Consider the following 27,883-nt stretch of genomic DNA (forward strand, 5'->3'; position numbering starts at 1 on the left):
GGAGGCTCTCGGGGGGGAGTCATTATCCGGAGACACTAGACCTGCAGCAGACTGGATGAGGTCTTTCTCTACGATGACAACACTGGTAGACAGCTCCTGGGACACTAGACCTGCAGCAAACTGGATCAAGTCATTCTCCACGATGGAAATGCTGATGGACAGAACCTGAGATACTAGGCCTGCAGCAGACTGGATCAAGTCATTCTCCACGATGGAAATGCTGATGGACAGAACCTGAGACACTAGGCCTGCAGCAGACTGGATCAGGTTGTCTTCCTCGATGGAAACACTGGTGGACAGAACCTGAGGAGTCTGCAGGAGTGTCAGTGGCTCCCACTCATCCAGGAAGAAGCTCTCGACAGAGGGGAAGCTTCTTCCTTTCAGAGCTGGGGGAATGTAGGGGGCGTAACCAACTGTCCAGAGCAGAGAGCTGTCAATGGCATTCGCATAGTGGTACTGGTCGCCAAGTAACTCTGGAAAGCTCTGATGGACGTTCCGACTCTCTGACTCTGGACCGTCAAGGGTGTTGATTTGGGTCACCATTGAGATCCACCCTGAAAGAAACAATATGGTAACACAGGGTAACAAAACTGATTTTTTTTTGTATTATAAAGAAGGAAAATTCTCCTTTTCACTAAATTAAAGTACAAGTGTGTCCCAATTATATCTAATTTCTCCTGAATTGTGAACTTGTTCACTACTTCCCACAAATCTAAAACATTGGATTGGTGGAGTCATGGGCTAGTGGGAGTCTAACTATATTTATTATACCAGTAATTTCCTTTGAAATCAGTGAAATGAACAAATGCACACTTTGGTACAAAGGAGAGATAATTGGGACATAGCATAAGTTTCTAAATGAATTTAGCGTGGTTACATTGCTTGGTAACTAACAACAAATGCCCCAAGTCATCTTAACCTTACATTTTATTTTTTTATTTCCTTTCAACTAATAATTCAACATTCAATCAATATTGAAGTTTCAAGATGTAAATTAATTGAATTGTTCCTACCTGAATCGACTTTGTTGTCCTTAATGGAACAATGTCTGTCTTCAGGCAGGATGAAAGAAAAGCTTGCCATAATAATGCTGTCTCTCTCATTGTTTGTCAATCAAGAACAGTTGAATTCTTGACATTTCTGAACTTCTCTTGGGTTTTGGAGTTCCATGTGATGGGTCAGCATTGTGACAATCTCGGTCGCATTGAGATGGTTTTCTTTACACAGAATGGCATTATGCAGTGTTTGGAATCGGAATGGAAATTAGATTCTGTTGACCACACACTCTGGCCATAAACAATATGCAAAGAATACCTCATTGATTCATTTTAAATTGATCATCCAATATTGAATGTTTATGCATTACTGCAACCATGCGTAAAAGTGGCACCTAGATGCATTCCCCGTGCTTTTCCTCACCTCGCAATGTACACAAACAGTGCATTCGGAAAGTATTCAGACCCATTCCCTTTTCCCACATTTTGTTACGTTACCACCTTATACTAAAATGTATTAAATTCATTTCCCCCTGATCAATCTACACACAATACCCCATAATAACAAAGTGAAAACACATTTTTAGAAATGTTTGCAAATTTAAAATAAATTATAAATACCTCACTTATCTTCAGACCCCTTGCTATGAGACTCCAAATTGAACTCAGGTGCATCCTGTTTCCATTGATCATCCTTGAGATGTTTCTTCAACTTGACTGGAGTCCACCTGTGGTAAAATCAATTGATTGGACATGATTTGGAAAGGCACACACCTGTCTATATCAGGTCCCACATTTGTCAGTGCATGTCAGAGCAAAAACCAATCCACGAGGTTGAAGAAATTGTCTGTAGTGCTCTGAGACACGATTGCGTCGAGGCACAGATCTGTGGAAGGGTACCAAAAAATGTCTGCAGCATTGAAGGTCCCCAAGAACACGGTGGCCTCATCATTCTTAAACGGAAGAAGTTTGGAACCACCAAGACTCTTCCAAGAGCTGTAAGAAAAGAGCAACGGTTGCTAAGTGGTTTGCTGGCTGTCTCCAGCAAAACCATTTGAAGTTTTAAATGTGTTTATTTCTGCCAGCCAAACTGAGCAATTGGGGGAGAAAGGCCTTGGTCAGGAACCCAATGGTCACTGACAGAGCTCCAGAGTTCCTCTGTGGAGATGGGAGAACCTTCCAGAAGGACAACCATCTCTGCAGCACTACACCAATCAGGCCTTTATGGAAGGGTTGCCAGACAGAAGCCATCCCTCAGTAAAAGGCACATGACAGCCCGCTTGGAGTTTGCCAAAAGGCACAATTAACAACATTCTCACATGTAGTGCCTTCAGAAAGTATTCACACCCCTTTACTTATTTCACCTTTTGTTGTGTTACAAAGTGGGATTAAAATGGATGTAATTGTCATTTTTTTGTCAACAATTTAAACAAAATACTCTGTCAATGTGGAATATTAAAAAAAAATATTTAAAAAAAATGAATGGAAAATAAAACATCTCATCTTGATTAGATAAGTATTTAAACCCCTGAGTCAAAACATGTTAGAATCACCGTTGGCAGCGATTACACCTGTAAATCTTCCTGGGTAACTCTAAGAGCTTTGCACACCTGGATTGTACAATATTTGCCCATTATTCTTTAATAAATGTATCAAGCTCTGTCAAGTTGGTTGTTGATCATTGCTAGAAAGACATTTTCAAGTCTAGCCATGTATTTTCAAGACGATTTAAGTCAAAACTGTAACTAGGCCACTCAGGAACATTCAATGTCATCTTGGTAAGCAACTCCAGTGTATACTTGGCCTTGTGTTTCAGGTTAGTGTCCTGCTGAAAGGTTCTCAGTGATATGCGTATCAGTACGCAGACCTAACGCTCTCAAACGAAGTACTTCCGCCCAGATGTACGTCATCAATACTGGCGGTATTTTGAAAAGGAACTAGCTAGCGGTGAAGTTGACAGCTGTATCTCATATCTGTGGCTGTATGATATAGTGAATACGTTAAGAAAATCAAGCCAGCTAACTATTTAAAATATGGTAGGTGGACACGTTGTTTGACAAAGTGAAAAACAGTCGATTTCCAATTGATGAATGTTCTCCTATTTGTAAAGTTAATGATATAACGTTAACTTGTTTTCAGTCGGATATGCTCATCTTTACCCACTGCTAACGTTTGCTAGCTAGCTGACTTTCGTTTTTGAGGTTTTGGTAGCTACCTAGGAGCTGTAATGTTTCGTCCAAGAGTAACGTTACTTCCTGCTTTTACGTTTAAAAAAAATACGTTGTCTGACATTTTCACTGGAATTGATGAGGAAACTGGCTAATTTACTAATCTAGCTAACTTAATCTGACTTGCTAGTATGACTTCAATGTATTTTAGTAACTCACCAAAGTAAAGATGTTGGTAGAGTGCTGACGAACATTTCTTTGTATGCGCCTGGTGTATTTTCTTTCCAAAACATGATTCAAACGACTTTTTAAAATGTTCCGCCAGACTCAATGGTCCACGCTATAGAGTGCAGATCCAATGCAATACATGGGCGTGGACCAGAGCTCGGTAGTTACCCACTTGGTGATAACAATATTGTGAATTCCTTGTTTTCAGAGTTCCAACGAGGTAACGTTGCAACAGGAGAATGTAAGTACGGTAGCCAAATTTGAGCCTTTGTAATTACAGTAATTACAGTAATTTATCCATTAAACATGCATGTCCTAATAATTCTGACATTTTTTGTCACAGGGACAGCCACTGGACACAGAGTCAGAGGTCCGGGATACTCCAGTACCACCTGCCATTCCTTTCTACACAGAGTGCTCGGAAGCTGCACAGGCACAACTGTTTAACGAGTGTGAAGAGCAGTTTGCCCAGCTAGAGATGGTACTGATCTGTTTACGATGACAGCTTGGTCATGCACAGACAACTTTGGATGATGTGACGTTATTGTGTTAATGTTAAAATGTAATATTCTGTTTGTTTTTCAGCTTCAGAACGAGATCATTCTCGCAGCGCCAGACTCGGATGAAAACCCTCAAGAACAGGTCAGAGATGGTCCTATTTCCCTATAGCTGAATGAAAGCATTAGTATGTGTGATGCATGTACTTTTTACATTGTCTTGCCTTATCTGCTGCATATCTGTTATATGTCCAACAGTCTGTGAATAGATTGACGGCAGTAGCAGCTGAGCTGAAGCAGTGGCAGACAAGACGGCCAGAACGTGAGTGTCTGGTTTCTACTCTGGATATCATTCCTTTATAACTAATTGATTGTACTTATACTGTATGACTTAAGCATGATATGTACCATCAGAATGTGGTTTACTTTCTGTCCATAGTGTTGTCCACAAATCCTGAGGTGTTACTCGTCGTTGGAGCAGAGGAGGTAAATGTGGATGTTGCCTTCCACAGTAGTAGTTATTGTTGGAAAATAAAAAATACATATTTTGATGCAGTTACCTTTTTAATATACAGTACCAGTCAACATGACACCTACTCATTCAAGGGTTTTTCTTTATTTTTAATATTTTCTACATTGTAGAATGTGAACAAATCAAAACTATGAAATAAAGTGTTAAACAAATAGAAAATGTTATTTGACATTCTTCAAAGTAGCCACCCTTTGCCTTGATGACAGCATTACACTCTTGCCATTTTCTCAACAAGCTTCATGAGGTAGTCACCTGTAATCCTTTTCCAACAGTCTTGAAGGAGTTCCCAAATATGCTGAGCACTTGTTGGCTGCTTTTCCTTCACTCTGCTGTCCAACTGATCCCAAACCATCTCAATTGGAATGAGGTTGGGTGATTGTGGAGGCCAGGTCTTCTGTTTTGCTAGCACAGACTGGAATATGTTCCGGGATTCTTCCGATGATATTGAGGAGTACACCACATTAGTCAATGGCTTTATCAATAAGTGCATTGAGGACGTCGTCCCCACAGTGACTGTACGTACATACCCCAACCAGAAGCCATGGATTACAGGCAACATTCGCACTGAGCTAAAGTAGAGCTGCCGCTTTCAAAAAGTGGGACTCTAACCTGGAAGCTTATAAGAAATCCCGTTATGCCCTCCGACAAACCATCAAACAGGCAAAGCATCAATACAGGACTAAGATCGAATTGTACTACACCGGCTCCGAAACCCGTCGGATGTAGCAGGGCTTGCAAACTATTAGACTACAAAAAGGAAGCACAGCCAAAAGCTGCCCGGAGACATGAGCCTACCAGACGAGCTAAATAACTTCTATGCTTGCTTATAGGCAAGTAACACTGAAACATGCATGAGAGCATCAGCTGTTCCGGGCGACTGTGTGATCACTCTCTGCAGCCGATGTGAGTAAGACCTTTAAACAGGTCAACATTCACAAGGCGGATTACCAGGATGTGTACGCTGAGCATGCGCTGACCAACTGGCAAGTGTCTTCACGGACATTTTCAACCTCTACTTGTCCGAGTCTGTAATACCAACATGTTTTAAGGAGACCACCATAGTGCCTGTGCCCAAGAACACTAAGGTAACCTGCCTAAATTACTACCGACCCGTAGCACTCACGTCCTGGTAATCTGCCTGGCCCAGCGGCTTTGTGAATGTTGACCTGTTTTTAAAGGTTTTGTTCACATCGGCTACCGAGATCCAGTCCAGCTGGTGCTCTTGTGCATGCTTCGGTGTTGCTTGCCTCAAAGTGAGCATAAAGGCATTTAGCTCGTCTGGTAGGCTCGCGTCACTGGGCAGCTCGCGTCTGGTTTTCCAGCGCCAGCTCAGCTCTAGCCTTTAGCTCGATGTGGATGTTGCCTGTAATCCATGGCTTCTGGTTGGGATATGTGCGTACGGTCACTGTGGGGACGATGTCGTCAATGCACTTATTGATGAAGCCAGTGACTGAGGTGGTGTACTCCTCAATGCCATCGTAGTGCCAGCTTCGTTATGTGGTGATAAATAGACGGCTACGAATAATATAGATGGGAACTCTTGGTTGATAGTGGTCTACAGCTTATAAGGTACTCTACCTCAGGCGAGTAATACCTCAAGACTTCTAATATTAGACTTTGCGCACCAGCTGTTATTGACAAATAGACACACCCCCACCCCTCGTCTTTCTCTGTTATGCCGGTGCATGGAAAATCCCGCCAGCTCTATATTATCTGTATCATCGTTCAGTCACGTCTCGGTGAAACATAAGATATTACAATTAATGTCCGTTGGCAGGATAATCTTATCGTAGGTCATCAATTTTATTTTTCCAATGATTGCACGTTAGCAAAAAGAACGGATGGCAGTGTGAATTTACTCGCTCACCTACGAATTCTCAGAAGACTGCCTGATCTGCGGCCCCTTTTCCTGTCATTTCTTCAAGCAAATTACAGGGATCTGTTCCAGTGAAGCAGTATATTCTTCTTGTCGGACTCGTTAAAGGAAAAAGTTTATTCCGGTCCGCGGTGAGTAATCGCTGTTCTGATGTCCAGAAGTTATTTTTGGTCTTAACAGACGGCAGCAGCAACATTATGTACAAAATAAGTTAAAATAAAATAAGTTATAAAAAAACAACTAACAAAATAGCTCAATTGGTTGGGATAATGTAAAACCTCAGCCATGTTCTTCAAACGCATTAAGAAGGAAAGAAATTCCACAAATTAACTTTTTAACAAGCCACACCTGTTAATTGAAATGCATTCCAGGTGACTACCTCATGAAGCTTTTTGAGAGAATGCCAAAAGTGTGCAAAGCTGTCATCAAGACAAAGGGTGGCCACTTTGAAGAATCTCAAATATTAAAATATATTTTGATTTGTTTAACACTTTTTTTTGCTTACCACATGATTCCACATGTGCTATTTCATAGTTGTTGATGCCTTCACTAATTCTACATTGTAGAAAATAGTAAAAACTTAAAAATAAACTTGAGTCAGTGTGTCTAAACATTTCACTGGTTCTGCAGACATTTCAGATATCAGCTATTTTATAGTTATACAGAGCCTTATGCTTATGAAAAGTAGCCATATTCATGTATAACACATTTATTTAAAAAAAGCTTTTCTCAACTACTTCCACAGTTACAGAAGCTGAATTCACAACTGGAGTTGGTCCTCTCTTGCTCACAAGCCAAGAGAGACACACTGAGAGAGACTTTAAAAAGGTTTTCTTTGAATGTGATTGTTATTCTAAATCTCCAACCCTTTGAATGTTGACATGGAGACAGTAGATTTGACAGTATACATCTGTGTTCCTGTTTCAGTGAACAGAAGTGGTTGGAGGAAAAGAAGGAAGTGTTGAGGGCAGGCACTGAACATGTGGTCAAACAGCGACTGGAAAACGAAAGGCTATCTGAACACAGGTAAGGTACAACAACTGGGTCATGTTTGTTAGGGCACACTGTAAATTAAGTTTTTACAAGGCTTAACAAAAACAATTTTTTTTATTGAACAAGTTCAGATTGTACCTCGCCGTTTCACTATGTTTTGTAGCGATTTCTTCGGTTTCCTGCCTAATGAATATGATCCTGAATAATAGAAAATGACACACAAACCAACACATTGACAACTATCCTGAGTTTAATATGGAAGTATTGCTGCTGCTGTTCAGTGTGTTGCAGGACACCAAGAAGAAGATCCAGAAGATGAAGGATTACCAGAACAGACTGATGGAGACCCTGGCAGACGTACTGGCGGAACACTTCCCACTTCCTACACAGGAGACCAACGCTGACAAGAAGAAAAAGGTGGCAGTCTTAGTGATGTATTATGTGGCTCTGATGGAGGGGTTCCTCAATGGTCACACACAGTTTTTTACGGTTGCATCTAGCTTGGTCTCAGATCTGTTTGTGCTGTGTAGCTAACTTTTGTGTTTTGTTGGGCAAGAGAGCACAAACAGATCTGGGACCAGCCTAGATGCTATCATTTTTGTTTTCAGAACATTCCTCAAGAGCTGAACGAGAATCTAATTTCACTCAATGAAATCCTGGAGGTAAGTCTCTGTTCGCATGCATTGTTTGTTTTTTCTTATTCAACCCGGTGCTCTGGTTCAATTTTGTAATTTTGTATTACTTTATTACTACATGCTTGAACCAGTAGCAGCTTTATAGTCTAGCTTTTTATGACCCTATGACTATATTTTACTTACATTACCCTCACATCTTTGTAATGTAGATCAACTTGATCACAGAACAACAAACGACCTAAAAACATCCCTACTCACCTCTTGCTCCAATTGAACAACAACATAAATAACAATCTTAAACCCTTATCTTAAACCTTATCTTCCATTGTTAAAATGTGCAGCTGCTGATGAACACGACTCTGGAGACGCCTCACGATCCCTACATATCGATAGACGAGACGTTCTGGCCCCCGTACACAGAGATGCTGCTGCGCCACGGCATTGCACAGAGACACCCAGAGGACTGTTTCAAGATCCGCCTGGAAACCTTTTATTAACAGTAACTGGTCAGACATCTTGGTTCTAGTTTTGTCAGCGTGTGTAGCAGCCTGGTCCCAGATGTTTGTGCTGTCTTGCCGTCTCATTGTCATGCCATCGATTATAAGCGTTGGTTATACAGTACAAACAGATCTGGGACTAGGCTAGGTGTATGGTAATATCATGAGTATGTATTGAGATAGTGGCTTGATAGGTCACTGGTTTATAATGTTATTTCCTGTATGTTTCATAATTGGTTAACCTTTTTGAATTTTTTTTTTACATGTTAAATATCTATGCATGTTGCTCTCTGGCTACTGCAACACAATTTGCATACTTTGGTGAAACCTTACATGGAAATATATACATAACAATTTATCAATGTATGCCAGATTTGTTCTTAACAAAATTAAAAATCATAACAAAAAATAGACATTCGTCATTCACTGTAGCACTTTGTTCTAATCCAAAGAACAGAAAACATCTTGATACATCAGTACATGATTCACAGCAGTCAATTTAAACTCGAGTAAATAAGAAATTGTATAATATTTTTTGCAAATACCTACAGAAATTCAAGGACCGATAACCTACAACACGTTATTAAACGTTGAAAAATGCACACAAACAAATTGTCAAGAAGCCCTGACATGCGTCAGCAGAATACGTCATCTCCAGCATCCAATCCCGGGAGCCGTTTAGGTATGTCCACCCGCCTCCCGCAAATTCTTGTGGGCGGAGAGCAAATTTCGGTTCCGGGTGTTTTTACACTTCTCTCGAAGGCGTTCGTTCATTTGTCTGATTATGGTCTTAAATCATAAAGTTAAAAAAATTCACGAACATTCAAGGTAGAAAACAGTTTAATTGAAAGAACAAATAGAACATCAGCAAAGATGACGACCCGATCAGAGAGAGAGAAGGCCCTGAAACTCAACGAGCAGCATCAGGCCATTCTGTCCAAAATGCTGAGAGAGGACGACAACAAATACTGCGCAGATTGTGAGGCGAAAGGTAACTATATAACACAATGTGAACTTCGTTAAATGATGTCATTTGATGTTATGTAACCGTTTCAGTTATTCGTCCAGCCAGACTCCGATTGAGTTGTTAGCTAGCTATGCTAACTGTAAGTAGCAGCTAGTCTGCTGACACCTTCCTTCCTCTTTAGCATTTATCCGGTAGCTTCTAGGCTATAGCATAGTTATGCTAGGTAGCATTTTGTCTCCCACCGCACCTTGAACCATGATCCAAACTTTAGTCATACAAGTAAATGCAAGTTTCGACACCCCTGCACCATGAAAGTCACCACTGGGAAACTATCCCTAAATGTCAAAACATGTCACTCTAAAAGAATGCACAGGGAAGGCCTGCCTATCTGAAGTCCTATTGTGACACCTGCACCACAGGTACAGACATGTTTTGATAAGTTGAATCTTCCCTTACCTGGGCCGTGTTCATTAGACACCTAACAGAAGAGAACAGACTGAAACCGATGCACTAATGAGTACGACCCTGTCTCTGCCTGCCAGGTCCAAGATGGGCATCATGGAACCTGGGAGTGTTTATCTGTATCCGATGTGCTGGCATCCACAGGAACCTTGGGGTTCACATATCACGGGTCAAATCTGTCAATCTGGACCAATGGACAGCAGCACAAATACAGGTAATTAGCCAATGTCCAGGATTTACAATATTCCTAAATTAGAAGTGTCATGTATTCACCTATGTTTATTGACACAGACACCTCTCTTTCTTGTATATCCTACTGGTTGAATACAAAGTTGCCACTTTTTTAACCCATACTTATCATGTCCCCCCTGCTGTTTCACTATCCACCCTCCACCCCTCTTTCTCTCCTGTGCTCCTCTTTCTCTCTTTCTCCCACCCTCTTTCTCCCCATCTCTCCTTCTCTTCTCTAACAGAGCATAGTAGATATGGGCAACTCCAAGTCCAGGCAGCTTTATGAGGCCAACCTTCCAGACAGCTACAGAAGGCCTCAGACAGACCAGTATCCTTACAACCACACACACACACACACACACACACACTCACACTCACACACTGCAGTTCCCAAAAAGCTTCCCATAACACAAGTACTTGCCCCTTTATAATATTGCTACCTTTTTCCCCCTTAACCCCTGACCCCAGAGCAGTGGAGTTCTTCATCAGGGACAAGTATGAGAAGAAGAAATACTACAGCAAAAATGTGACCAATGGACACAGCGTATGTATCTCACCTCTGATGCCACACTCAAACTGGTTCGCGGATAGTACTAGAATGTGTTACTGTCTTATTTGTATGTAGACTCTCCAAAGTGTTGCTTGTTATGTGTTAGGTTAAAGTGATACTTGGGGGTTATGGCAATGAGGCCCTTTATGTATTTCCCTAAAGTCAAATGAACTATTGGATACCATTTGTATGTCTCTGGGTCCGGTATGAAGGAAGTGGGGGTGGTTTCACTAGCTAATGCTAACTAGCATTAGCGCAATGACTGGCTGCTAGCATGTATTTTCACAGGTGGTTATGTTGCTGCTGGGGTACTGTTTTATTGTGCATATGTCCTAACCATTTTGGAACATTATTCAAACGAGATTAGGCCTTTATCTCTCTTCCTCCATTTTCTTTCTTTCTAATTTCCTCTTATGATGATTCCTCTACAGCCAAAAGACAAGGAGAGCAAGAGAGAGAAGGAAACTGATAGAGGAACCAAGCTGTCATACAATGCCAAAGTACGGTGGTTTTGAATGGATACATCTATAGACTCCTTATATAAGATATCTGTCTCAACCCAACCCATATTCCTTTTTTTCGGCAATCACACTGTACACCCTGTTCGTTTCTTTTGAGATTTGCAGTCAGAATGATATGTGTATTTTGTTTATAACAGTTCCACTAGTCATGACACTTCATGCTATAGCGGTCAGGTTTTAGTGGTTTACTGGGAGCAGACTTAAAGGGCAATTCTGCCGCTTTTCAAACTCATATTTATTTTCCAGCACCATACCATTGTCTACATATGTGAAAACGGTGCGTTTCTATGATCTGTGGTTAAAAAGATCAAATTGCTTTCTTGTAACATTTTAAATCCTGCCCTGTAATCAAGAAATACTGATTTATTTGTTTTTGCCAGAGGGAGAGTATTTTCTTGCTCCCTATGTCACCAATCTCCTGGTGTTTTTGATGTAGAACTTTTTAACTTCATTTTTTTTTTCTACAAAAAGAAGAAATGCATGGTTTTCACACGTCGACACTGGTATTGTGCTGGAGATAATGAAAAGGAGGTTGAAAAGTGGTGGAATTGCCCTTTAACAATCTAGTATGGCAAACTGTATGAAAAACATTACAGTTAACAGGTCTGGCATTATACCAGTACTTAATACAACTAATCATCAATTTTCAAATGTTTATGGTCACCATGTCCAGCAAACTAATTTGTTGTGGTGTGTTGATACATTGATGGCATGGTTAAAAATAGACCATCTTTGGGTTTAGGGTTAAAATGCTGGGCATCGAGCTCCCGGCATGTTGGTTCCTAGACAAAGCATTGAATGTGGTCAAGTAACCCAAGGCTGAGGATGCACCTAACCTTTGACCTCTAAGACTGCTGAGGGTTTGAAATATCCCTTGCATGTCTTATCTGAAGTACACCTCCTCAGGATCTTTGCTTTCATTATGAACTAAACCTATGCTCAACCGAAGCCCTGCATATTTAGCCGTTAGTCTGGAAGAAGCTTAACACATCAACTTCATTATTGCTTCCAAGACTACATTATTATTTTTTCACAATCATTATGCCTTTTCTCTTGGACTCAACCATTGAAGAGGGAAGAGACCCGGCAAGCCCCCAGAGCCAGTCCTGTGAAGACAGCAGAACCTCCCGTCAACCTACTTGGCCTTGGTAAGATTAAACCAGTCAGTTTTCCAAAACGAAAATGAGAGTTTCTTATTGGACAAGTTCAGATAGTCCTTCCTAGTTTCATCCCGTTTTCTTTCGTTTTGTGCCTATTGAATGTGACCCTGCTTTGCCTTGATGCATACGGCCATGGGTGGTAGCCTAGCAGTTAAGAGCTAACTAGGTGAAATTTGTCGATGTGCCCTTGAGCAAGGCACTTAACCCTAATTGCTCCTGTATGTTGCTCTGGATAAGAGCGTCTGCTAAATGACTCAAATGTAAAATGTACTAAACCAGTCAGTTATTCAGAAATGCTCAGTCCTGAACAATACACACATTGATCTTATGTATATTTTTTCCTCCCCTGTATAACCTGTTTTACACATCTGTTTTAACCCTTCTATGTTGCTCTCTCTGTCTCCCCCATCTCTCTAGATGCTCCAACACCTGTCCCTGCTAACAATGGTAGTGCTGCTAGCACAGCAAGCAGCGACTTGGATATCTTTGGCCCCATGGTGTCCAACCCCCTCCCCTCATCTAATGCTGCTGCTCAGTTCTCTCAGGTAACACAATCTGATGACCTCACCACTTCCCTGGTCCAGGGAGACACGCAGCCCCACAAACATAAAGACGCATACTGAACTTCTATATTTACATGCACACATATTACCTTGTACATCTACATCTGAACGATGGCTCAGTTGGTGGAGCATTGTGCTTGCAATGCAGTGAGTAATTTGCAGTTTACCCATTGTCTCACACACATCCATGCAGGCCAATGCATGCTAGCGTGAGAGACGTTTGAAGAGCAAGAGACTCAACACACTGAATAGGGTTAGTGACTTTTCTTACGTCGTTCTTACAGTTTTTGCTTCCTTCTTCCAGGCTAGCTCCAGTACCCCAGCCAGCACCCCAACACAACCCCCAGCAGCAACCCCATCCTCGGGCTCTGCCCAGGGAGACCTGGACCTGTTCAGTGAGACTGGTGGTGGAGGGGGAATTAAGGGGGAGGACACCGGGGCCAAGAAACCCCTCTCCAAGGACTCCATCCTGTCCCTGTATGGGAACACCAGTATGCCTCAGATGCCCCAGCACCAGCAGGCCCAGCCTGGTAAGGAGAAGTACAGACACAAGACACATGCACACTATGTACACTCATGCAGGGCTCTACACTGACCTTTTTTTACAAGGAGCATGTGTAGCAGCACCCAAAGAAATGTAGGAGCACAATGACAAATATTTGAGGTAACAAGACGTTTTCTTTGTAATAATGGTGCAAGCATGGCGGTCATGAATCTGCACTCAGTGTATCCACCATGGCACTCCAGGGCTGCGGTACAGTGAAGTAATCATTTCAACAATTATCATCAGCACTTGTGGTTCTTAATTAAAATCCCAGGTCGTACAACTAAATATTTAGGCGCATATGCGAGTAAAATGGTTGCACTGTAGAGCCTTGTCATAAATAAGCGTGGACATGTGCACACATCGTGATGTGACTTTGATTAATGTGATGAATGTTATTTATCGAATCAACTATGTTTAATTGTTACTCGATTTAAATGAATCATGTAACAATTAATGCCTTAGGAATTTGGGGCACCACGGAATAAGTTGTTTAATGAGTTTAATGAGTCTACCGAATTAAACTCTAGAAGAAATATACAAGATATATCGATAACAGTAATTTATTAATCACTACCTCATATCAGTCTCATTCTGAACATCGCAGACTTCTCAAATCCGTAAGAACCGCAGCCTTTTCTGATTATTCAGTTCTACACAAATGTATTTAATTATTTATTTACTAACTAGCTAAATAATAACACAGAATACACATTTACACGAGACAAAAGTCTCTAGTGGACTGACAAGATATGATGGCTTGTTACACATTGGAGAGGGGGTGGAAAAGAGAGGGATAGAGAAAGGGACATTTATTGTGGATACATTCTAGGACTGTTCTCACATTAATCCTATACCTTGTACACGAACTGCTGCCCATTTGGGTAAGAAATGCAATGTATTTACGTGTAAGTTAGATGTCTTTGTTCATTGTCTCTCTGTTGAAACCAATCAATCCTTCTATGGGGAATGGCTTGATGGGTGTAAGGCTTTGATTGTCCACCAGATTTCACAATATCCTTCTAGTTGTCCTGGCTTGGAGTGGTGTGTTTCTTCTGAACTGATCTTCAAATGCACCAATGATTGTCTGAGATGGGATCCTCTCCTTCCTTTCTCTGGTAGATAGTCAAAGTTCTAGATCCTTTTACATGCACAGTTGCAGACTGTCAATGTTTTGGTCTAGTGAGTTTATCTTCTTCAACTCATGTTGAGTTTCAGTGTTTCCAGCCATTTGTAATGTTTAGCTCACGCTTCATGTCTGCTGGTCTGAATATGTTAGTTTTTAGCGAGTCCTTTTAAGCACTCTGGTTGGAAAGGGAAGTTCCATCACACTGACACGTTTGTCTGACCTCATTCAGGGTGTGGCTTAGTTAATGTGCAACGGACATGAAAAGTATGATCTCGTTAGAAAACTAACATCACATTCCTATCTTAACAAAAAAAGAGTAATCGTTTTTCATATTGTATTAACATCATATTGGATGCAAACTTAACCTGTCTAGGATTGTCTAGGAACCCGCAACAGCCAGTGAAAGTGCAGGGCGCCAAATTCAAAAATCTCATAATTAAAATTCCTCAAGCATACAAGTATTTTACACCATTTTAAAGATAAACTTCTCGTTAATCCAGCCACAGTGTCTGATTTCAAAAAGGATTTACAGTGAAAGCACCACAAGTGATTATGTTAGGTCACCACCAAGCCACAGAAAAACACAGCCATTTTTCCAGCCAAAGAGAGGAGTCACAAAAAGCAGAAATAGAGATAAAAGGAATCACTAACCTTTGATCTTCATCAGATGACACTCATAGGACTTCATGTTACACAATACATGTATGTTTGATGAAGTTCATATTTATATAAAAAAATCTGAGTTTACATTGGCGCGTTAAGTTCAGTAGTTCTAAAACATGCGGTGATTGTGCAGAGAGCCACATCAATTTACAGAAATACTCATAATAAACATTGACAAAGATACAACTATTATACATGGGACTTTAGATAAACTTCTCCTTAATGCAACTGCTGTGTCATATTTCAAAACAATTTATGGAGAAAGCAAACCATGCAATAATCTGAGTACAGCACTCAGACAACAAAGCAGCCAAAAAGATACCTGCCATATTGAGTTGTCAACATTACTCAGAAATAGCATTTTAAATATTCACCTAACTTTGATGATCTTCATCAGAATGCACTCCCAGGAATCCCAGATCCACCATAAATGTTTGATTTGTTTGATAATGTCCATCAGTTATTTTGTTAGGGCGTTTAGTAAACTAATCCAAAAGCGCGTTCAGGTCGCGCCCGAACGTCGGACAAAAAGTTCAAAAAGTTATGTTACAGCCCGTAGAAACATGCCAAACTAAGTATGGAATCAATCTTTAGGATGTTTTTAACATAAAACTTAATTTATGTTCCAACCGGACAATTCCTTTGTCTGTACAAATGAAGTGGAAAGTAGCTACCTTTCACGTGAGCGGGCCAGACCGAGGCTGTGGCACTGTGCCAGACCATTCACTCAAAGAGCCCTTATGAGCCCCTCCTTTAGAGTTGAATCCTCAAAACAGGTTCTAAATACTGTTGACAGCTAGTGGAAGCCTTGAAGTAAAACATAACTAATATCACCCTGTATCTTCAATGGGGCTGAGTTGAAAAACTACAAACCTCAGATTTCCCACTTCCTGGTTGGATTTTTTTCTCAGGTTTTTGCCTGCCATATGAGTTCTGTTATACTCACAGACATCATTCAAACAGTTTTAGAAACTTCAGAGTGTTTTCTATCAAATACTACTAATAATATGCATATATTAGCATCTGGGACAGAGTAGGAGGCAGTTCACTCTGGGCACGCTATTCATCCAAAAGTGAAAATGCTGCCCCCTATCCCAAAAAGGTTAACAGCCCTTCGGCTGTTAAGGGTGGTTTCCTTCCTAAGGTACAGTATTTGGTTCATACAGTTTTTAAAAACATCACGAAATGAAAACCAACATGACATTATTATTTTTTAGATCCCCACTGACCATTCTTAACATTCCTGTCTTAGAAATATTGTTCCAATATTCATTTTTTGGGTGTTATAGTTTTGGCTGCAAAAATAATCTGGAGAACAGAGGCATTCCTTTGGTTGGTACTGAACAGCAGGAGAGGGTTCTCTGCTGCATAAGATTTACGATTGACGTGAGGTGTCCTTGAGGATCCTTGACCAGGAGGGTCATGACACACATTTGCATGCACACACACACCAACCAATAACACAGAGGTTGGAAATGGTCTCCAACTGGCTCTGGGCTATATAAATACATGCTGGTAAATAGCAAACACTTCTACAGAAGCAAGTCACCAACCAAGTTGTTCAGTCACTTTCCCACTCTCAGTATATCTATGGCAAGCAGTCATAAAGGCTAAAAGAAAATTATATTTTGAAAGAAACTCAAACTGTATTTCTCCTGTCTTTCTCCTTTCCAGCTGGTATATACATGAACCCCGCCCAGATGCAGTTTCCAGTAGGCATCCCCCAGCAGCAGGTCCCTGCTGGCTACCAGGCCTTCCCTGGCATGGGCACAGGCATGCCCCCCACCACCGTCATGGGTGCCATGATGGCTCAGAACGGAGCTGCCATGATGGGACCCAACACAGGTATGATGGTTGGCATGACGATGCCCAACGGTTTCATGGGACAAGCGCCCGCGGCCGGGAGGGTTGGCATGGCTCCGAGGATGATGGGGGTACCACAGGGGGGAATGCCCGCGGGTATGGTGCCCGCTCAGGGCATGCAGGGGATGTATGCCGTCCAGCCTGGGCAGCAGGGCCACTGGAACATGGGACAGGTATGTTAGTTCTTTTGATGTCACGTTCTTTGGCATATTGGGGATTTTCCCCTGGGAGTGAACTTTGCATTTGAAATATAAGATGGTTTTATAAGAATACAATATAAGTGTCTTTGGGTGTTGACTTAGGTATGGCAATATGGTAACATTACCTAACTATCACATTTTCTCAGATCTATATAAAGGCATTGGGGTCAGGGCTTGATTTAGTATCAGGCAATGTTGTGTTTCCCTGACACCTTACTATTCATCTCTCCTACTGTCTTCCCCAGATGAACCAGCAGATGTCAGGGATGAGTCTGAACAGTGCCGGGGGGGCCATGGCCTTCGGTCAGCCTGCCTCCACCATGGGAGGCTGGGCTGCCGCACCCTCCGGGCAGACCCTCAGCAACCAGCTCTGGAAGTGACCCCCCCCCCCCCCTGGGGGTCAGGGCAGCGGCAGATGGGGTCGCAACCAGGGGTCCGAAATCCAACATCCAACCCCCCCCCAGAAACCTCACTATGAACTGATGCCCGTTCTCCAATTGATACTGACCACTCTCTAACATCGAGCTTATCTGGCTCTGTTCGCATACTGAAGAGATGCAGCCTTCCTTCCTTGTTTCTTTCAGGTAATCACAGATCCATTGGTGATTGGACAGGTGAAAGCAAGGTGACCGTCTTATTAGTCTGACCGACCCAATCAGATCAGTGATTTACTTGAAGGAAGGAAGGAAGCATTTCTGAAGTATTCAAAGGGGCACATATCTCTCTTTCTGTCACTTTCTATCCATCGCTCTCTCTTTCCGTCTCTTTTTTGTGAGTAAATTGGGAGTGCTCATACATACATCATATGCAGGCTGGCAGTCAGTGCCTGTTACATGTTGTGGATATCATAACTCTTTTAATTTTCCTTTTTTGGAAAGAAACAAATGACAACCACAACAACGTAAACAAATACAACAACAAAGACATCATCGACAACATATCGAAAAAGCTGCAGGACCAGTTACACATGCTTTTATTGTATCATTATAAAAATTATTATAGAGAATTAAAGAAAAGTATTTAAGCTTTAGGAGAAGACATGGCTATCATTTCTGTGAATACTGCTCTCCTATGTACAGCTCTGTATAACATTTTAAACTACCTGTGGTTCCCCTACAAAATAAAGTATGATAAACCAATGTGTCTTGTGTGTTCTAGATTCTAGACTTCCTGAGTTCTAGATTTTGCCATTAACAACATTCAATGTCAATTCTACCAGAACGCCTAAGAAGGGACAGAAGTTTGCATTTAAAACATGTCTACTCCCCCATGTATCTATTTTTTTGTGGGGCTAGGCTACACACATGCAATTGTCAGGGTGGTATCATTCTTTAACCATCCTTTGCAGAGCTGGCAGGTTAAATACACCACTATAGTATCATATAAGAGGGAATATAGACACGGAGAGCCAAGAGCTCCCTTTTAAGTAGGCTAAAAATCTTACAGAATGCTGTTGATTGTGCAACATGGTAAAGGAAAAAAGATTGACTAATTGTTTTCTGAAAAATAACTGAATGAAGAAGCACTGAACTGGAGAGCTAGGAAGAATAAACAAATTCCCAGGTAAGGAAAAACGCGGGACATGGTTTTAGCACGATCTCTTTTGAGTGCATAAACAGTGAGGGTGTTGACCCTAGCTTACTCGATATTCTACTATCAATTACAAGTATTTGAGGACGACATATTAACATTTTGCTAATGGCCACACCTTCGGTTGTTGATTATCCACACGAGGAGGAGGATACGGTGAAGGTGCCCGACGAAGAGCTCCGGGCCCGTCTATCGCGACTGACGCTTCTCCCTCCCTGTACCATCGAAGCTCCCTCCGCTACTACTACCTTTCAGAACTGCCTCAAGACCGTACCCGAAGTCGAGACCAGCTAATGTCAGAAACCTACATTTGTTTAATTTTTTAAATAGTATTTGAGATTATCTTTAAGGAAAAGCGGTATCTGAAATAAATGTACAGTTGTTAAACAGAAATAGAGTTTCAGGTCCCACTTTATTTGGTTAGTTCCAAATAAATGATTTACAGACCGCCGTACTTTCAACCAACGATCTGTTTATAAGCAACTATTTTCTAAGGTTAGGGTTCGTTTAGAATTCGGGTAAGGGTTGCGTTTAGGGCTAGGGTTAGGATAAGGGTATGGCTTAGGGTTAGTGGATAGCGGTAGTTAGTTGAAATGTTGACAGTTATTGAACATCTACAAACCATCTACTTGGGACTATCCAAATAAAGTGTTACCGAATTCCATTCTAAACCTTGCATAATGGCATTCTGCAGATATGGGACATAAAGAATCCCATCTCTATGCGACCGAGAGGGTCACAATGCCGACGCTTCACATGGAACTCCAGAACCCAAGAGATATGTCCAGAACTCTCAAAATATCTTCAGTTCTTGATCGACAAACAACGAGGGATACAGCATTATGGCGAGCTTTTCATTCATTCTCCCTGAAGACGGGCATTGTTCTTTTAAGGACAACGACGTTAGCTCAGGTAAGAACAATTCAATTATTTCAGTCTTAAAACTCAAATATTAATTGATTTAATTCTTATGAAAAGGAAATAAACTGCTCAAAAAAATAAAGGGAACACTAAAATAACACATCCTAGATATGAATGAATGAAATATTCTTATTAAATACTTTTTTCTTTACATAGTTGAATGTGCTGACAACAAAATCACACAAAAATTATAAATGGAAATCAAATTTATCAACCCATGGAGGTCTGGATTTGGAGTCACACTCAAAATTAAAGTGGAAAACCACACTGCAGGCTGATCCAACTTTGATGTAATGTCCTTAAAACAAGTAAAAATGAGGCTCAGTAGTGTGTGTGGCCTCCATGTGCCTGTATGACCTCCCTACAACGCCTGGGCATGCTCCTGATGAGGTGGCCGATGGTCTCCTGAGGGATCTCCTCCCAGACCTGGACTAAAGCATCCGCCAACTCCTGGACAGTCTGGTGCAATGTGGCATTGGTGGATGGAGCGAGACATGATGTCCCAGATGTGCTCAATTGGATTCAGGTCTGGGGAACGGGCGGGCCAGTCCATAGCATCAATACCTTCCTCTTGCAGGAACTGCTGACACACTCCAGCCACATGAGGTCTAGCATTGTCTTGCATTAGGAGGAACCCAGGGCCAACCGCACCAGCATTATGGTCTCACAAGGGGTCTTAGGATCTCATCTCGGTACCTAATGACAGTCAGGCTACCTCTGGCGAGCACATGGAGGGCTGTGCGGCCCCCCAAAGAAATGCCACCCCACACCATGACTGACCCACCGCCAAACCGGTCATGCTGGAGGATGTTGCAGGCAGCAGAACGTTCTCCACAGCGTCTCCAGACTCTGTCACGTCTGTCACATGTGCTCAGTGTGAACCTGCTTTCATCTGTGAAGAGCACAGGGCGCCAGTGGCGAATTTGCCAATCTTGGTGTTCTCATGCAAATGCCAAACGTCCTGCACGGTCTCTTTCTGACCGTTTGAGCAGACACATGCACATTTGTGGCCTGCTGGAGGTCATTTTGCAGGGCTCTGGCAATGCTCCTCCTGCTCCTCCTTGCACAAAGGCAGAGGTAGCGGTCCTGCTGCTGGGTTGTTGCCCTCCTACGGCCTCCTCCACGTCTCCTGATGTACTGGCCTGTCTCCTGGTAGCGCCTCCATGCTCTGGACACTATGCTGACAGACACAGCAAACCTTCTTGCCACAGCTCGCATTGATGTGCCATCCTGGATGAGCTGCACTACCTGAGCCACTTGTGTGGGTTGTAGACTCCGTCTCATGCTACCACTAGAGTGAAAGCACCACCAGCATTCAAAAGTGACCAAAACATCAGCCAGGAAGCATAGGAACTGAGAAGTGGTCTGTGGTCACCACCTGCAGAACCACTCCTTTATTGGGGGTGTCTTGCTAATTGCCTATAATTTCCACCTGTTGTCTATTCCATTTGCACAACAGCATGTGAAATTTATTGTCGATCAGTGTTGCTTCCTAAGTGGACAGTTTGATTTCACAGAAGTGTGATTGACTTGGAGTTACATTGTGTTGTTTAAGTGTTCCCTTTATTTTTTTGAGCAGTGTATAATAAAACTTAGTAGAAGATGGCTGTATAGGCTTTTGTTGTTAGTTACCAAGCATGGTAACCATGCAAAATTAATATTTAAAGCTGTAAATTATGTTACACAATGTCCCAATTATCTCTCCTTCCTCCCAAAGTGCGCACTTGTTCACTTCACTGAATTGAAGGGAAATTACTGGTATAATAAATATGGTTGAAAATCCCACTAGCCCATGCCTCCACCAATCCAACGTTTTAAGATGTCTGAGAAGTAGTGAATAAGTGCACACTTTAAGGAAATTGGAGATATTATTGGAAGGCACACATTATTTGAAAAGGAGAATATCCCTTCCTTAAAATGCAAAACATCTGTTTTGTTTACCCTATGCTGTGTTGGTGTTTCTTTCAGGGTGGATCTCAATGGTGACCCAACTCAACACCCTTGAAGGTCCAGAGTCAGAGAGTCAGAACATCCATCAGAGCGTTGCAGAGGTGCTTGGTGACAAGTACCACTACGCAAATGACATTGACAGCTCTCTGCTCTGGACAGTTGGGTACACCCCCTACATTCCCCCAGCTCTGAAAGGAAGAAGTTTCCTCTCTGTCGAGAACGTCTTCCTGGATGAGTGGGAGCCACTGACACTCCTGCAGACTCCTCAGGTTCTGTCCACCAGTGTTACCATCGTGGAGAATGACCTGTTCCAGTCTGCTGCAGGCCTAGTATCTCAGGTTCTGTCCACCAGTGTTACCATCGTGGAGAATGACCTGATCCAGTCTGATGCAGGCCTAGTGTCTCAGGTTCTGTTCACCAGTGTTGCCATCGTGGAGAATGACCTGATCCAGTCTGCTGCAGGTCTAGTGTCTCAGGTTCTGTCATCCAGTGTTACCATCGTGGAGAATGACCTGATCCAGTCTGATGCAGGCCTAGTGTCTCAGGTTCTGTCCATCAGCATTTCCATCGTGGAGAATGACCTGTTCCAGTCTGCTGCAGGCCTAGTATCTCAGGTTCTGTTCACCAGTGTTACCATCGTGGAGAATGACCTGTTCCAGTCTGCTACAAACCTAATGTCTCAGGATAATGACTCCACCCCGAGAGCCTCCAACCAACCTGAGGTCCTTGTGGCTTATGTTTCAACCAAGAGAAGTAGTCTAACCATCACTATTTCTATGGTTTCAACCAAGAGTTGCCTTGTTGCTTTACATGAAGTTGATGCCAGTGCTACAAGCCTGGAGCAATCTGCTGAGAAAATGTCTACCTCTACCACTGATGTCAACGACATCTCAACTGCTGCTGCCAAGAAGAAGAAGAGGTGTGGATTATTCTCATCTCTCTGGAGAGCTCTCAGGGGGAAGAACAAGAAGCCTGGAAGTAATAACTCATACACTCTTAGTCTCTTTTGTACCTAATATAATCATTTATCAACTATTTTGATACTGAAATCCGGTGTTAATGGCCTGTCTGTGAAATAAGTTTTCTATATTTTCTACCTTTAGTTTTTTCCAGGCTAAAGTGGCTTCCAAGAAAGAGGATGAAATCAACAAGGATGTGAGCAGCCTCACCTGCCACCACAACACCACACAGGGAGATCACTGATGCAGACACCCACAATGGTGTTCCTGTTTTTTTTTATCACACTTTGTCTTCATCCCCAATCCCTTCCTCGACCCCACCCGTTTTATATTCTGTAAACCTTTTGTCATTGCATTTGATCATGTTTGTCTCTCATTGGTATCACTGTCATTGAAAATGGAAGGGGTTTCGTAGTTCAACTACTTGTCAATAAATCACTGGTTAACCTTCAAACTCCGAATTGAGACAACCGAGGCAAAGACGTCAGCAGGAGGGCAACTGTGACCTTCAGAAATATGCAATTATGTGAAAAGTTTGTAACCACGTAACAACGCTAATGCGATCAGTTATGTCCACATTTTCCGGAGAATAACAGGCATTCTCGCTCAGGGCCTCAAGATGGAGTAGTAAGCACAATTATAATGGTTCCCCTCATAATGATGCTTTTATCAGCTGTTGGATATGGGGATATTCCCATATTAGGAATTCCTGTGGGAGATTTATACCGGTGAATAAGTATGATAATTGGACATGGATTGTCTCTGGCTACTGAGGATTTCCATCATATGATTGTAGCCTAGGTTATGATTCTGTTATGATGAGGTTTACATTGCAGTTGTCTCCTTAGACATGACTGACCCACGGTATTGAAGTCTATTACACCACGTTGATGCATCATGAAAACACCCATGTGTGTGCAGGAGTTTAACCACAGGCATAATGTAGACAAGGTGTTTATGTAAAGCAAGTGTGTTTTCAGTTTGTTCTTTGTGAGCTATTGTCAGATTAAGACATATAACAGATGATATGACATGGCTATAGTTTATGTTTCAAACCACCACCAACAAAACACCAACCCTGTTCTCAATTAAATTCACTATTCTGCTCCATTTCCGAGGGCTCTTTTACAACACAATGTTATGATAATGAAACCTGAAACCAATAGCCATCTCCATTTAGGTTACAGCAAGAGGCTAAAAATATCCAGTTCTGACTGCTAGTAGTCACGACCTAAATTATGACAAAATTCTGCACCACTGGTAGTTGACGTCAATACAGTACAGTCACTTCCTCGGTGACGTAATCGAACGGACTCGGTCGGTAGCATTGCCATCTGGTGGATGGACTCCGACTCGAGCCCCGTAACATTACGTCATTGGAAAGAAACCGAAGCCAGTGTTTGGGTCTGGGTTTCAATACAAACGGATGAATAGCCGACCATTAGAACTGATACTCGACAGCAACAACTTGAGCTACAATTAATACGCCTTTAGGCTACAGTAAACTCTTAAATAACTACTCAATATGCCTCAGACGTTTTCTGGAGAGTTTTGGGGAATCTTGTGACTAAGAATGTTTCAAATTAATTGAGTGCGCTTCATTGGTAATGAGAAAATAGTTGCACAGTCAGCATAACAGCGTAGGGGTTTTTGACTTCAGTTCATTGACATGTATGTAAATTCTACTGTATAGACTAGCCAGTATCATGGTCGTCGTGCATTTTTTGTTTAATATACTTCAAAAGACAAGGGCTCGACAATGAAGTGAATGGATAGATAGTAAAAACTAGCATTAGCTGATTTAAAACTGTTGCAATTATGATACTTAGGAGTTGTGCGTAAATGTCTCTGTCCATGGTGCTGAAATGTTTTTTCTTTATCGTGACTGAGAAACGCATTGCAGGATGTCCATTGTACTGATCCTATTTTATGGACAATCAAATATGTTATTCGACTCTACTGATACACACTGTATGTTCATCCAGCTATATGTTATGTTGAATATTGTTTGAAATATAGCTGGTAAGGGTGATTGCCATTTGCATCTCTGACGCAACTTTGAGGAATCAAACTGAACGCTGTAAAGTCTAAGACGTTGAACTCTGTTTTTGGTTAATATTTGCAGATGTGTGTGTGTGTGTGTGTGTGTTGTGCCAGCCAGGGTGGCGTGACTCCTGAAATAAGTGAGGTTGGAAAACGTGTTGTTCTTGCATGCTTTATCTTGGCCAGGTAGCAGTTGCAAATGAGAACTTGTTCTCAACTAGCCTACCTGGTTAAATAATTCTCAAATTCGTAAAAGTGCGTGCACAATCACAAGGAAGAAAGATGCGAGCTCTGGGGGCTGCATTCCCATTGACTGTTCCATCTCCCTGTCAGTGGCTGCAACATTAGCAGTGCCGAGGCGGTGGCAGCACTGAGAGAGAGAGAGAGAGAGAGAGTGCGAGAGAGAGAGGGGGGTGGGGGACGGGGGACGCAACACACAGACTCCGCCTAACTTTACCACGGTCCAGCATCACCGAGCCCCTGTCCGGTGGCGCGAGGGCATCACAGCTCAAAGCCAGTCCATCCAGAGGGTCCCTCGGCGTGCTTGTGTCATCTCTTGGCGTGGAGATGGGCTTCCCGTAAAACCGGCGTTGGTGGAGGGGAGCGGTGGGCCGGAGGGGGGTGGGGGGGAGAAGCGAGAGACTAGAGAGTGAGGAGGTGGAGAGAAAAAAGCCGAGGAGGACGAGAAACAAAAGCACAACCGTGGGTGCCTGCAACAACCATGAGCAGCGGCGGCTTGCCCTATTCACCAGAGCTGCTGCTCTACCCGTGGACGATGTCGTGAGGTGTGGCTCGCAACGCTAAGCAGCAGGGATTCTGTCAGTCGAAACGACAGTAGCAAGCCAAGGAGGGGTGCTGCTGGTGGAAAAGATGTCGACCGCCTCGGTGGGGCCCCAGGGCGGCCCTCGCCCACCCACCGCGCCGCCGACCGTTCCCGAACTGCCGGACCTCAGCCATCTCACGGAGGAGGAGAGGAAAATAATCATGGCCGTAATGGATCGGCAGAAGGAGGAAGAGGAGAAAGAGGAAGCCGTGTTAAAGTAAGGGCTACATTTCCTTACCCTGAACGGTGGTCGGTGGAACCCCGAACGCAACACCCCCATTCACGAGCGAGGTGTCTGTGTCCAGAAGGCAGACGCGCGAGCGGCCATCCGCCACCTATTAGTCCCAATATGTTACCAATATGCCTGTCGTTTACTATTGTAGTCACATTTCACACCCATTCAACCACCACAGCTCGTTGCATCCCCTATTGTTCCCTAATACTGGGCTGTAATTTCCGTATAGCCTACAGATGTTATAGCCCACGCTAACAGTGTTCCCTTGCTTGCCACTGTATGAATAATTCACACCAGGTTGGATACTGGGGTTCGTTTTGGGATTCGGCTATTCGGGGGGGGGGGTCACAGTTTATAGGCATGTCAATGGTTTAGCTTTGCTCAAATCCAGTATAGGCTATGCGCTCTTCTCAAAAGCCCCCATAAGGAACGTCAGGTGTAGCCTAGTCTATATGATTGAAATTCATCCTAGTGTGGACATAGCTTACAAGGTGAATAGCTAATCAAGGTATCCTCGTCGTGACAGTCGATGGTGATGGAGGTAGTCATTGATAAGGACGGGGAAATCGGGTCAAACGAGATACAGGTGTAGCCTCGCGCGGGTGGCCGAGGAGGGGAGACGGGGTGTACCAGTGGGGGAGCACTGGATGAATCATACCACAGGACTGCGTGCCCCCCTCCCTCCCTGAATCTTTCCATCTCTTCCTCCTCTCCCAAAGTATTTTTTGTTTTGTTGCTTTGACACCGCCGCGTACACAACCGATAACACCACCTTACCGAAGCAGCTTGATGGCTGGCAAGGCTTGGTAGCTGTCCTTAACACAACATCAACGGTGTGCAAGATATCGAACTGTTGCTGTTTATGTCACCTGTTGCTGTTTATGACACCGTCGACATCCAACAAGATGATGGTGACATTAAAACTACAATGATGCTTCATTGCGAGCCTGGCACAAATCATTCGTATTTAATGCCCGACAATCGTGTTACACTGGTGTGGTGCCATTTTCCCCTACCCTCGGCGATGAGTGAGAGTGGGTGTGGTTGCACTGGTTGGAAATCTCACCCCTAAGCATGATAGGGGGAATTGAAGATCGACCAGTTATAGCCAATGTCTGGTTTTAAAACACCTCAAACCAGTATCAATTCAACTGATATCGAATGAATCAGTTATTGGACCTATTTTATTCGGAAATCGTGAATGCAGCGTGTAGGTGCCGTGCGCCTCTCGTGTTCAGCTCTAGTCCACTGTTGGCCTAAACATCTATTCTGTTCTCCTTCCCCCGTGAACGGATGTATAGGTTATTCTTTAGTTTTCCCACCGGTCGGTTCCCAACACAATGCAATGAGGTGAATAAAAGTCGCTTATATAATTTTGCATGAGACCATCTTAACGAGATCGTGTGGTAATAGGGAACATCCATAGTGCACTACGTGACTCATGCTGTGTTACAAACATTCACTTTGCTCATCCTCACCGAAGGCTCAGTCGAGTCCAATTTCCAACAGCAATACACTATGTAAGATATCTAGCCTGTTCAAAGTGATTTTCGACATCCTTGTTTGCTGCAATTGCATTGCACTGTTTCATTTCCTGGTTGAAGTCTGGGGGAGCCAGGGCTGGAGCTATCTCGTGCCCCAGGAGAGGAAGTGATGTATTTAATGTTCCATGAGGCTTGAGCCCTCCACAGCTTCTGTAAATAATGCCCTCATCATTTAGCCAATCATTTATATGATGATCCATGCACACGCAAAGGTCATGGCCAGTTGCTGTGCTGTTGCTGTGGCTCTGTGTGCACAGTTGCACACGATTCCCTTTGAATATGAGAAGCTGTCATGTGTTGGCGGCTCTCAAGTTAAGGTCTGTATGTAGTGGTTCAGTGCTTCCAAGAGAAATGGTATAGAATCACAATAGCCTTGTGCCCGGAATGTTTATGGCATATGGGAGAATAGGGAATAGAGAGAGTGTGTGTGTGTGTGACAGAGAGAGAGAGCGAGAGAGAAATAATATAAGAAAGAAAAAAAGAAAGAGCGTGAAAGACTGGGGCTGTGTGTGAACTTTCCATGGATTCTGCGGGCATTCACATT

The 27,883-nt window shown here is 42.8% G+C and overlaps 3 protein-coding genes across 10 annotated transcripts in view; all 3 read left to right on the top strand.

The window, feature by feature from the left end:
- The first annotated feature begins 2,880 nt into the window (after positions 1–2,880).
- On the top strand, positions 2,881–8,832 carry LOC110493516 (centromere protein K). 2 transcript variants are annotated; one of them, XM_021567829.2, is made up of 11 exons: positions 2,881–3,031; positions 3,600–3,632; positions 3,735–3,872; positions 3,977–4,033; positions 4,147–4,210; positions 4,328–4,374; positions 7,042–7,124; positions 7,224–7,322; positions 7,571–7,706; positions 7,898–7,951; positions 8,266–8,832. In XM_021567829.2, the coding sequence occupies exons 1-11, from the start codon at positions 3,029–3,031 to the stop codon at positions 8,419–8,421; spliced, it is 870 nt and encodes a 289-aa protein (XP_021423504.2). In that variant the 5' UTR covers positions 2,881–3,028; the 3' UTR covers positions 8,422–8,832. The 2 variants fall into 2 exon arrangements, with proteins under 2 accessions (XP_021423504.2, XP_036805330.1); XM_036949435.1 differs by lacking the exon at positions 2,881–3,031 and adding an exon at positions 3,208–3,237.
- A 270-nt stretch (positions 8,833–9,102) lies between these two features.
- LOC110493515 (stromal membrane-associated protein 1) lies at positions 9,103–18,413 on the top strand. The gene is made up of 10 exons (XM_021567828.2): positions 9,103–9,412; positions 9,931–10,064; positions 10,324–10,409; positions 10,550–10,625; positions 11,063–11,131; positions 12,225–12,300; positions 12,730–12,857; positions 13,180–13,405; positions 16,886–17,247; positions 17,520–18,413. Exons 1-10 carry the CDS (start codon positions 9,295–9,297, stop codon positions 17,652–17,654), a joined length of 1,410 nt encoding a protein of 469 aa, XP_021423503.2. The 5' UTR covers positions 9,103–9,294; the 3' UTR covers positions 17,655–18,413.
- Positions 18,414–25,356: 6,943 nt separating this feature from the next.
- Positions 25,357–27,883, top strand: part of rims1b (regulating synaptic membrane exocytosis 1b) — a 107,166-nt gene continuing 104,639 nt past the window's right edge. For 4 of the 7 annotated variants that reach the window (XM_036949439.1, XM_036949441.1, XM_036949440.1 and 1 more), the window contains exon 1: positions 25,358–25,777. In XM_036949439.1, coding sequence (XP_036805334.1) covers positions 25,608–25,777 — 170 coding nt within the window. In that variant the 5' untranslated portion in view covers positions 25,358–25,607. Of the gene's footprint in view, positions 25,778–27,883 lie in introns of all 7 variants that reach the window. The other 3 variants (XM_036949436.1, XM_036949437.1, XM_036949438.1) reach the window with 1 other exon arrangement.

Source organism: Oncorhynchus mykiss, chromosome 17, assembly GCF_013265735.2.
Source record: "Oncorhynchus mykiss isolate Arlee chromosome 17, USDA_OmykA_1.1, whole genome shotgun sequence".
Taxonomy (NCBI): domain Eukaryota; kingdom Metazoa; phylum Chordata; class Actinopteri; order Salmoniformes; family Salmonidae; genus Oncorhynchus; species Oncorhynchus mykiss.